This window comes from Belonocnema kinseyi, chromosome 3 (genome assembly GCF_010883055.1).
Source record: "Belonocnema kinseyi isolate 2016_QV_RU_SX_M_011 chromosome 3, B_treatae_v1, whole genome shotgun sequence".
In the NCBI taxonomy this organism is placed as follows: domain Eukaryota; kingdom Metazoa; phylum Arthropoda; class Insecta; order Hymenoptera; family Cynipidae; genus Belonocnema; species Belonocnema kinseyi.
This window is the reverse complement of record NC_046659.1, coordinates 17,864,298-17,877,402: the sequence shown is the minus strand read 5'-3', so window position 1 is coordinate 17,877,402 and position 13,105 is coordinate 17,864,298. Positions and strand designations below refer to the sequence as shown.

Here is a 13,105-nt window from a genome sequence, read left to right as displayed (position 1 = left end):
AAAAGCATGAAAGAGTGAGCTCTTCTTAATATTTTGACACCAAAATCATGTCGATACACCTTACCGACTGCGAGTAAAGCCACCCACGCTTTAACTTGACAGCCTGTAGGTTTTAAGTTGTCCTGCAGTAAGGTATGGTCTTCCATACACAAAAAGTTTCGAAAGAGAGAATTTTCTCTGGCTTCAAATATCTTATGGAAATTACGATGAGGATATGAGTCATCCTCAGATTCTCCTTGAGGATTTTACCTGGTTGGAAAATAACATCATGCACGCATATCAACTTATTAGATAATAAAATTATTGTTTCGAAATTTTTTCATATGCATCCACCACCGGCTGGGGTGTTTTCTGCAATGCTAAAAAAAACTCATGGATGGAGGAGAAAGATGGAAAGCTCCTTTCGCATCAACTATCTAGAATTAGTAGTGGTTTTTTATGGGTTAAAGTTTGTTGCCAATAATTATGAGGATTGTGAGATCCTCTTACAAATTGACTATACAACTGCCGTTGAATATCTTAACAGAATGGGCGCAGTTCAATACCCAGATTTGCACGAAATAACTAAGCAAATCTGACAGTGGTGTGAGGAAAACAATATCTGTATCTTCGCTTCGTATATTAGTTCCAAGGAGAACATCGAAGTAGATAGTAAAGTACCGGAGAGAGGCTGACATAGATTTATTCGCATCTTTAAACAATGCATACAAGATTTTCACAATCTGAATAATAATCTTTTACAACTTTATTCACATGTTAGGAAATAAAGAAGCGACCAAAAAGTTATTTCTATCAGAGAATCTGCCTTTGTAAACCAGTTGGAGAAGTTGACTTCTGGTTGCTTTTAAAGTACGAGTTCTTCTACGGAGCTGGAACACAACAAAACTGTCAATTTTTTAAACAATGATCATTTCGACTTTTTTTAATCAAAGCTTTTTAAATTTGGTAAATATTTGTTTATTTACATTTTTTAATTGTTTAAAAATTTGTTATTTAACAACAAAGCTCAATCTTTTCCCTACTTTTACCTAAGATATTCAGGTTGATCAAAGAAGATCTTAAAACATTGTTACAACTATCTGGTAATAATTTTCCAGTTGGTAGGAATAATTTTAAAAAATGTTATTATGCTTATGAACAAATTAATAAAGAAAAGTAATTTTTTAGGATTGGCAATGTTTAGCTCATTGAAATAATAGATTTTGTAGGAAAGGTGAGAGAAATTAGTGTTCCAATGCCATTGATTAATAATAGATGCTTTTTGGTAATTGTTTAAACAATTTTTATAAACAAATTCACAGCTTGGCGACTTTTCAATGAAAACACTCAATTTTTTTACGGAATCAACTAGGTATATATTGATGATGACTCCTTAATATGATACTTTGCAAACTGACAAAAATGATTTATTATTTTAACCATTTTTATCAAAAAATTTACATTTTGGTGACTTTTCAATGAATAGGATCAATTTTTTTTTACTGATTCAAATAAGGTTTCTTTCCAATGACTTTTTTTCTGTGAGACTTTGCGAATTAACAACAATTATGCATTACTCAAACCATTTTTGTAAGAAAATTTACAGCTTGACAACTTTTCAATGCACAGACACAATTTTTGTTTACGGAATCAACCGCGTATATATTAATGATGATTCCCTAATATATTACTTTGCAAATTGACAAAAATGATTTATTATTTTAACCATTTTTATCACGAAATTTACATTTTAGTGTTTTTTCAACGAAAATACATTCTTAATTAATTCCGTAAACAAAAATTTAGCCCATTCATTGTAACTGTAATTTTTTTAATAGGAATGATTTAAATAATGAATAATTGTTTTTAATTTGCAAAGAATTATAGAAAATAGTCATCGTAAAGACATAGCTAGTTGATTCCGTAAACAAAAATTGAGCCTATTCATTGAAAAGTCGCCAAGATTTGAATTTGTTCATAAAAATTGTTTAAACAATTAACAAAAAGCATCTATTTTTAATTAATGGCAATGAAAAATTCACTTATCTCAAATTTTAGACAAAATCTATTAATTTCAATGAGCTGAGCATGGCCATTCTCTAAAAATGGTTTTTCTTCATTAATAATTTGTTTATAACACGATACCTATTTTTCATTATTCTAACCAACTAGAAATTATTCCCATATAGTTGTAACACTGTTTTAAGTTCTTCTTTGATCGATCTGAATGTCTTAAAAGAAAATGCTTTTGGGAAAATTAAAAAAAAAAGTTTTAACTTTGTTGTTAAATAACATATTTTTAAACATTTAAAAAACAAATCTAATCACGCAAATCTTTTCAAAATTTAAAAATCTTTTATTAAAAAAACGATTAAATCGGATGAATAGTTTAGGGTTAAAATCGATTTGGCCAAGGGTACTTCTTTGTCCCACTGTGCGGAGTTACGAACGGGCTCCAGGAAGAAGTTGAGTACCGCAGTTGGTTCGCCAGTTGATCTACGATCGGTGCCCGGCGGCAGCGAGCATCTCGCTCCGCTTCTGAGTTATTGTTTAAACTCGGTCAGCTCCTAATGGACACATCGCTTTTCGAAAGATCGAACGATAAGTTGAACTTCACCCGCTACCTAGAGAGCATCGCTCTCCGAATGCTTGTCGCACCATCGAATATGAATGTTCTCCATTTAGCGAAGGCCGCGTCGCCGAGACCGGGGTATCGGCTCACGATCCTCATGGAGGATCGGGGTTTGTAATTAAATTCTTGATAAAAACAAGTAGTTGCGCTAATGACGATCCTGCTGTAGGATCGATGTTCAATTTAAACCATTATCCTAAAACCCGACTCGCTACTCACGATCCTCGCGTAGACTCGGAGCTTAAATAAAATCGATAATATTTCGTCCATGCGAACGCTTTCAAAAGGCTGGATTCGCCGGCGAGCGTTCGAGTTATTCGGTCACAACTAAGCGTGACATAGTTCGCCTAAATCTGTTTCGGCCTTTAGATTCGAGGGGCTGAGACTCTCGTAGGAAGGGAGAATCAAATTTCCAACACGAACCGCTTGGGGTCCTATTTTCCTCCTGCATTCAGTTATCAACCAACGTTTATTACATCTCGATACTCTTGTAAAATCGTGAAAAGAGCGGGAAAGTTCACGTAAAAAATGACCTGTGGAAAAATGGTTTTTTGTGACCTTGGAAAGGTAAAAAATTAAGGTCAAATGTATAAGAAAGGACCCGATGCCCTTTTTCTGAATTGTTCGTATTTTTCGGGATAAACAAACGTTCAAGATGCTTCACAAAATTCGATGGAATGTTAAGGTGTACTTCACCTTAACCATCATGATATTCAGGTCAATTTTCAAGGTCAATTGAAGGTCAATACGATTTTCCTTAGATTGAACTCTGTTCCTGGATGAGTTTTGTTTTGTAGATTCCAAACTGTGAAGCTCCAAACAATATTATTATTTCAATAAACAAAAAAGCTCAACACTAAATGGTAATGGGGACGGAAAGAAGTCAGGGAAACAAATGCCTGGCGATAGAATGTGAATTTAGTCAACCACTCTAACGAAAAACAGATGCCTGCTACTACACTGCGATCGATCAGGACGTACATAAATTCTTTCAAACTGAATTAATTTTACTTTGGTCGTTACAAAACAATTAAAAATTATTAATTAGAAACGACCAAAGTTAAAATAATTCAGCTTAAAAGGATTTATGTACGTCCTGACCGATTGCAGTGTAGTGGCAGGCATTTTTTTCGTTAGAGTGGTTGACGAAATTCACACTCCATCGCGAGGCATTTGTTTCCCTGATATTATTGCTTCTTTCCGGCCTCATTACTATTTGGTGTTAAGCTTTTTTTGTTTATTGAAATAATAATCTTGTTCGGAGCTTCATGCAGGAAAAATTTATTATTTCAAAATTCTAAATGCTGCCGATTTCATATTCGTAATTTGAATCATTGAAAATTGGAAAAAATGAAGTATTGTCAATTTTTGTGATATTTTGATAGTTTCCAAAGAAATTTCGCAATATGGCTGATTACTTACCTACTGAAATCGTTGATATGATAATAATTTTAGGGGAATGTCATATTAACTACGCCGCTGCATCAAGATTTTACGCTGAACGATTTCCATGCAGAAGACATTCTACTAATTTAACAATAAGTACTTTGACTGGAAGAGCTCACAATGGGATTCTTGTTTGTGAACACCGACATCATGAGCACAACGAAAATAATGCACGAGTTGTAACTGTTCTAACAGCTGTTCATGTTGATCCACAAATCGGTACTCTACAAATTGAAAGAGAGATAGGTATACCACAAAGTACTGTATCAAGAATTTTAAGATCTCTGAACTATCATGCTTACCACATTACTCTAACGCAAGCCTTAAGGCCCCATCACACTTTAGCGCGTATTAATTTTTGTCAATGGGCTTTGCAAATGGTACAGAAGGATCCTACTTTCTTTGAATATGTACTTTTCTTAGATTAAAGTAAATTCTACCATGGTGTGGTGCGAAATGGTATATGGTTATTTAATTGGACCCTAGTTTTATGGCGGAAACGTTGACAGACACACTTACTTAGAGTTGTTGAGCGACCATTTACCTGAACTATTGAAGAACTTTGACTTAGCAACAAGACAAAGTATGTGGTTTCAATAACATGGTGCTCCTCCACATTGTGCACTCATCGTGCGTCAGTTTTTGAACTTAATTTTCAAGGAGAGATGGATTGGACGAGGAGGTCCATTCGAAAAGCCCCCCCCCCCCCTGCTCACCAGATCTAACATCACCTGATTTCTTTTTATATGGTTATATTTAAAATGCAGTTTTTGCTCAGCGACCCACAAAAAGAGAAGATCTGATGGAAAGGATTCGGGCAGCTTGCGCAGCCATCTCTCGAGAATGTTTGCTGAAAACTGTAGACGGTTTTGAAAGACGTCTACGCTTGTGTCTTCAAACCAATAGAGTGCAGTTCGAACAGTTACTCTGTGGCTGATTATAATACTGGTAGCAATGGTGAGAGGCAAAGGGACTTACATTAATCAAACACCCGACACGTGAGAGGCACCCAAAAGAAACAGAACTTACTACGCCCACGCCATTTTTCCGGGGTAACGCTAAAAGGAAGAACAAAGTGTCTTTTTTTCTAACTAGTCACAGAGAAGTGACATTGTCAAGATTGTCACTTTTGTAACTACATAGTGACAGTCTTTACTTCTTATCCGAAATAATTGTTACAGTGTGGGTGTGGTGGGGTGGGTGGGGGGGGGGGTGTTGTGGTAAAAATCCTCAGCCTGAAGTCTACAAAAAAATTTCATCCAGGCACAGAGTTAACCGACTTTTGTGAAGCATCTTGAACGTTTGTTCACCCCGAAAAACCAAGACAATTCAGAAAAAGAGCATCTGGTCGTTTTTCAGACATTTTACCTTAATTATTTACCTTTCCAAGGTTACAAAAACCAATTTTCCACATGTCATTTTTGACGTGAAATTTCCCGCTCTTTTCAAATCCGCAGTCAAAAATAGGGGTTCTCATTTAAGAAAAGGGTCTTACCTCCATTTCACCTTGAAAATTGTTCTCAAGATCAAAATTGATGGTACAGTCAAATGTCCCCCTCGGTCCTGGTGAACCTTTGTTCGAACCATTTCTTCGCAGATAAAGTATTTTAGAAGATATTTGGGATTATAGATTAAAATGGGTCGCCGTGTACACACACACACACACACACACACACACACACATACATACACACACATATATATATATATATCACCTATCTCACGGTTGTGAGACGTGGTTGTGGCTGAAATTTTACCGCGATTTCGCTGGAAGCGGGTGCAATTTTTCAGATTAGCACCCGCTCCCGGCGAAATCCTGCGGTTGTCCTTATGACAAATTTTTAATTATATATATACTATATATACTATAGTATAGTATGCTATACTATACCCGAAATTTATGAAACTGCTGGGCAATACCGATTGTAGCCTTACATTGCTTCATTTAAAGTTATGGATACAATTGTAGAATCATGCTTATCTACAAAGCAAGTGAATCTACTTGATTTTGATAAAAACTTCAGTAAACTCCGCAATGCTCTAAAAAACACATACGTTTGTCAAACCGTCAAAATTCCTGTTATTCTCGATCATTTTACACTAGCCGTCATGATCTTAAATAACGATGGCTTAGGAGTGTGCTCTGAGCAGACTGGGGAATCTATTCACAGAGAATTCCCTAAGTTTTGGGAAAGATTTTAAATAAATATGATCGAAGATGAATCTTTCCCAAAACATTTAAAGAAAGCGGTAACTGCTTTTTCATCCCAGAAAATGTAAAATTACATTGATTATTATTTGTATCAATATGTATTCATTTTATTATTTATTTATACCAAATTTAACTTTCATATTTAAATATATCACATAATTTGAGATTGACTACTGATTAATTGAATTGATTGAATACTAATTAATGACGAACATTTGTTTTTCTTCAGTAAGATAAAACTTCAAATATTAAAAAATGATAAATATGGTAAAAGAACCAAAAAAGACAAAAAAAAATGAAACAAAAGAAAAAAAAGAAAAAAAATAGGTGCAATGTGAGTCACCTCCACGCGGTGCACCTTGGTAACGTAAAAAATCGGCTAAAAACTACTTGTAAACATATTCATACATCACAAAATACACACACACACACACACACACACACACACTGACACACAAAATTCAGCATAAGAAAAGTTCTTACCCTCGCAATTCTTAGCTATTGTATGTTTCACAAATTCTTCCTATACAAAAAACGAAAAATTTGAATATGTTTCAAAAAGAAGCAGCTAGGATATCAATTTGAACAGATTTTTCATCTATTATCAAGTACAAACACATTCCCGCTTTCCATTTTTGTCGTCATTTTTATGTGATTTAAAGTTGCTTCCTGCCCACCGTGTTATGCAGACCTGATTTTATGATTTAAAATGGAATCAGTCTCGAGATTTTTGTTGCGATATAAAATGATGGGATGTTTTTCAAGAAATTTACTTTTGCGATAAAAACATTAACTTGGGAGTCTTTTCCGCATCCCGAGATATAAATTGGACCCATGCTGCTGTACAAATAAAAAAAGCAGTATTTTAATTTCTATTAGCCCCTTGTCACCGTAACCTCACATTTGTACTATTTACAGATTACAATTAACTTAAATTAACTTTAAATTAACTTAAATGAGATTTTCGTTTTCTAATTTTTAAATTATTGCAGATGCAATTATACGTGAAGTTAACAAACTGATAAAATGAAATAATCATAACTACACTTTTTCGAAGAATTCTCATGTAATATGAAAATAATTAATATTTTCACATCACTAGATGAAAGATACCAAAATTGGCTAAGATTTATTAATTTTATCATGAAGTTTTTATGTGATATATAAATAATCCTTCGCGCAAATATAAAATGTAAAGTTAGGTAGACAGAGGACTAATCCACAATGTAGTTACTACTTTTCTTATATGACCGGTACCATTGTAGAATAATATATATAAAAGAATTGGAAGGGACATGGCACATGCTCTTTCTGCTTGCTCTAGTGATAATGAGATAATAATATTCACATCACGCAGTAAAAAGGTGTATGCTATGTTATGGTTATCAGGAAATGGGATATTACAGATAGCTCAATTTTTTCTAATTACAGTGAAACTCTGAGACTGGGCCGGTTTCGACGATATAGGAGGTAGGGAATTAACCAGATAGAGTGCCGTTTCGCATGAAAACGATTTTGTTTGTTCACGTTTGTGTTACCACCGCAACTCTCCGCAGCTCCTTTTACTCCTACTTGCGGCGCGCCATCAATTCTCAGAAGAACTATCAGAGGGCCCTATCTCAGAGTTTCACTGGACACCAAACTCTCGCTTTCAGTCACCCCGTTCTCGACCTTCCTAGAACAGCTGGCTCTTTCAGTTTCCCCGGGGAGCAGAGAGAAAGCGGTGGCGACATGATATATAGAGATATAGATTCCAATTTGAAACGAGGCAGGCAGCCCTCACTGTTTACGTTTCGATCCCCCCGAAATCAATCCAAGGTCATCTGAAGGTAACGCCCGACATTGGACTGAAAGCGAGAGCGTGGTGTATTTTAAACTGTATTTTAATAAGTAAAATATTAATACTAACAAGTGAAGGGCTTCAAATGATTTGATACTGTATAAAGGAGATGATGGATCCTTCCTTTGAACCTCGATGTCTTTTGTCGTTTCAACAAGACCTTTGCGAATGATCTTTTGTAAAAGAGATTTTTCTGCTGGCGAAATTTGCTCTTCTGCACCGTTATCTCTTTTGGAATCAGCTACATTGTTCGTTGCAATTTCCCTTTCTATGCTTAAAGCTGTTACCTAGAAGAATTGCAAAAATTTAATAGGACGATCTGTACTACAACTCGAGTGACCTGTACTAGATACTAGCTTTTATCACTGTATTTTACACAGCCTGGAACGTTTCGTGCTATTATTAAGGGTTTAGTAACAGCCCAAGCTCATAAAGCATAAAATTTTTCGATACAAATCAGGTCTGAGTTTGTAAAAATGATGCCGAAAGGCTAAACGGTACTAAGATCACAATTCGATTAGATGGAGTAATAATGCCTTTTTTACATCGAGGTGAATAGGACTTTCTCCTATTATAAATTTCCTTTTTATAAGTTTCTATCTTGTACCTTATAATTTTATATATTCATTTTTATGAAAATTAATTTAACGTGCCTATCCATGTTTTGCATAATATTATTGGCATAATATTGATATTGATAATTTTGCATAATTTGTTTATCTTCGGAAAACTAATTTTGTACACATTTACATTTTTAGCTTTTAAACTAATGTCCGCTGAACTACATTCATAGCAAGGAGAAGAGCAAAAGACGACCTAACCTGCGTCGCATGCACTGTACTTTTTTTAGGTAGAGATATGCAAAATGTGTAATGTGTTCTGCTGGTGGCGGATTGAGCGTTATCCGTTTATTCGATTCGGCGCAACCAAATTTTGTCAGTGCGACGGGGTTGACGTATCCGCTATTTTGTATTTCTCGCTAAAAGATCGGTATATCTCTGTCGCTTTCTAATCGCGCACTACTGCACATGCGTCTACATTTCATAAAGATATATAATGTTGGATGTCATACCTTAACACCAATATTCTACTACGAGGTTCAATATTATATATGCTCGTATATATCCTTGTGAAAAGAAATACCAATTTAATACAATTTTAAGACCAGTTTCAAACAACGTTTGGTCTTTTTCTGGTAAGTACCCTTCAGCCTATATCTGCATTACTCTTAGGGCATTGAAATAAACACTGCCCCCCTCACTCTCTGAAATAAGAATACCTGTCTGTATCAACAGTCTGCCAGCGAAAACAAAAGTTCTATATTCTTCTGTCGAATAGAACACATCAGTTTAAGGGGGGGGGGGGTCCTACTTTCTTGGGCCGAAATCCGTTTTTTTTTTTTTGGAAATATTTGTTGAGGAAAGTATAAAAGATAGCAGGCTGAAATTTTCAACAATTGTTTGTCCATGTTTGTCCATGTCCCGCTGGTGGAAGATCTGCCCGCCGTAGAAAAAACCTGAAACAAAAAATCAAAATATATTAGTCTACTTTGTGCGGACACCTTCTGAGAACGTGTCAAAAAAGTTGTATAGCGATTGCTCAATTTTTGCGCCTTGTGGGACTTCCACCAACACGGAAAACGTGGTTTTGAGAAAAACGCGTTCAAAGTTTTTCATAAAAAATGCAAAAAATGTTTGCAATACAAAATTATTTAAACAATTTATTTAGTAAAAACTATTGCAAAATGACTTTTCCAAGATTCATATGATTTTCATATTTAAAGCGGTCAGAAATCACAAATTTGACATCAGATTTACAACAATCATTGGTTTAAACAAAGTTCAGAAAATGTGAACAATATTTATAAACAATTTTTTTAAACAAATAACAATTTTTTTATTATGCATATGCTTTCCATAGCTTTCGATATCACTGATCCTTACCTGCCTCTGCAGGAGTCTGGCCTCCTTTGATGCTGCCGAATGTGCTGCATCAACTTTGCGTATGCGCTCGTCATCCCTCCTGTCCGCTAGCGCCTTCGCCTGAGGTCCAATTTTGATTCCCATCACCTCCATAATTCGCAGGCTTTCCCCCTTTGAACATCGTGACTATTTTTCACTCTGAATTAAGGAAAAAACGAGACACTCTGAAAAACGCAAGAACGAAACACTCTGCATGCGCACACGCACTCATCATTGTGCGGAGGTACAAACCCGGTCGCTGCAGCCCAACGCGTTTGACACCGCTCCATTCAACAGCCCATAAATTTCGAAATTTTTGGTATTTTGCATTGAAATTTTCCAGGTATATTTTTGAAACATATATCTATCCGAAATTGCAAAAAAAAAACGATTTTTTTGGCCCAACAAAGTAGGAACCCCTCTTAAGACCGCTTTAAGACAGGCTTATACCTGCCTGCATGGTAGTCTCAAATTGGTATGTCTTTTCACGAGGGGGCATATGCAGGTTCACTTAAGCAGCTCGAAAACGAATATGTAACGCTCAATTCACAAGCAGTAGAACACGCTTATTTAGTGCGGCTACCATAACAAAAATATTTATAACCATAAATAATATTTAGGAAACATCCATCCTGCTGTCTTTCGTCGCCTGAGCGTTCTAACCCCACCTGTTATTCGACTTAGAAAGAATTGAGTCACGGCACTGAGTCTAAAGTTGAAGCTGGTAGAGTGGTTGAAGAAGCAGGTTGCTGGTATGAATGGTTGCCGGTATGAATGGTTGCCGGTATGAATGATTTTCTGAAAAGATTCAATTTACTGACTTGATCCATTAAAATCTAATGCAAGGACACTGTAAATTAAAGATTGAAAATGACAGAATAAAGTATTGAATACGTAAAAACATTGATTTCGATTTTTTTTACAGTAAGCCCCCTTCCTTCAGCGTACGTCACACCTATATAAAAGCTGAAAATCTTGTTTTTTCTTAGAACTAAAATTGTCCTTATTTGTAGATAAATATACCTATTCAAAGAGGAAAGGATTTCAACTTAAAAGAATAATGGATATGTAGTTGATTCAGCCATTCCAACTTAGCAAACACAACTTTCTTTCACTAAAACGGGAATCTTGGTTAACAAGGGTTATCATAGAATGCGCCATAATCAGATACGATGACTTTGCTTCTGCTTGTAAATAGAGGATGATGATGATAAGGAGAAGGATGATGCGGAGAATACGATAATATTACAATCCAGTAGCTACTGAAAATATTAGATTTAGATGTGAAAATAAAGGTTTAGCTTTCAAACAACACCAAAAACTAAAGAAACTGTAGGTAATGCCTTGTTCCTAACTACTAGGTGCATCTATGAGCTTGATAAATCACCATTCTCATATATATAAAAATAAACTATCAAAATGTATGTGGAAGAACGAGAAATAATAGAGGAAGAGGAGGAGGAAGTGAAAGAGGATAAGGATTCGATAAAGATGTAGTTAAGACAAGTAGGTATTGAAAAATATTGTATTCAATTATTATATGCTCTGAATTGTATGCTGTCTACCATTTATAGACGTACAAATATAAGAACTCAACAGCTTCAAAATAACCAAAAAACTTTTGAAAAAACTGTAATGAACGCCTTGTTCATGCGTACTAAGTGTGTCTCCATTCTTGGTATTACACCATGCGCTTGATAAATCCAGTTAAATAGATAAGAATTTCTGATTAGTAGAATCGTGAAAATACTTTTGACTCAGCTAATGCAACTTAGTAAACGAAAACTTAGTTTCATTAACAAGAGGTCTTTGGTTAGCAGAGATTATCAGAGTGAAGCACAATCAGGTATGCTGCATTTCTTATAGTTGTAACCACGTTTTCTCCTGTTAAATCTTGAATTATCCTAAATCAAGTTAAATAGGCTGTTAAAATATATGTAAGAAATATAGGGGGTCGAGGAGGAAGGAAAGGAAAACATATAACATATAATATACATATACATATATACATACATATATAACAGATAACATATAAACATATAAATTATATCTCGAATATTAAAACCAACCCCTCGCATTTCACTAACAATTGAAATAATTTCGTGTACATTATTTACGATTCCAGCTAGTTGATTTTTTAAAAGAAAGCGTAATGGGTGCGCCTGGGTGCGGAAAAGTGGCCCCGACCAATCCGAAACTCAGCGCACTTTGAAATTTTGAAATCGGATAATGTCTTCAGTCTGTTCTTTGAGGGTGAAATCTCGAAATTTCACTAAAAAACACTAAAATTTAAGGTTTTGCAAAGTGGGGCTTAAAATCGATACCGATGCCTTCCAAGGGTGACTTTACGATGAAAAGTCATCAGAGGGTAATTAGAGGTCCGTACCGAGTCGTCAAAGTCACCCCATGCCAATCCTCATAGAGGGGGAAATGGCTCAAAATTGCGTATTTTCGAGTAAAACGCTTAAATAATTGTGCGGTCTCTGGGTCATGTCTGTCTACGAGCACACGAGCGTCTGTGCCACCTCTACACTGAAGCTGGACCCCCCCCCCCACCCCCGGTCTCCTTCTCCCCTCCCTCTGATCGAGCATTGTCGAGACTTGTCAGAACCCGACAATGGCTCGTACTGTCGGCTCACGCCTAATGTTCGTTTATTCGCAGGTGCTAGTTGACGTTGTCGTTATAGTTTCTTCTTCTCATTGTCTCGTCGTTGGTTCTTTTGGTGATAGAAATTCTGGATCTGCCTGCACTCCCCTTTTTGGTTTCTATGCCACAGCATGTCGAAATTCGCAAAGAGAGACTTTGTGCAGTGCTCTATATTTGGTCCTCCAAAAGATTTTGATCCGAACGTTTTGCCAACGAAGGCTGACGTTCTGCGATGTTGTCAGGAAGTTCGAAGGCAAAAGGGCTGTCTTTCAGAAAAAGACAAGGAGCCTTCGTTCGGAGACATTGCCGACGAAGTCCGTTCCAAACTAATAGTTATTTGGGAATCTGCTTCTATCTCAACGGTCTCAGAGCAGCGCATTAAGGAATG

General features: G+C 35.9%; 1 protein-coding gene across 1 annotated transcript in view; it reads right to left on the bottom strand.

The window, feature by feature from the left end:
- LOC117169168 (DEAD-box helicase Dbp80) overlaps positions 1–13,105 on the bottom strand; it is a 260,485-nt gene that overhangs the window by 212,523 nt on the left and 34,857 nt on the right. The window contains exon 2 of the mRNA XM_033355394.1: positions 8,179–8,396. Within this exon, the coding sequence (XP_033211285.1) occupies positions 8,179–8,396 (218 nt within the window). The remainder of the gene's footprint in view (positions 1–8,178; positions 8,397–13,105) is intronic.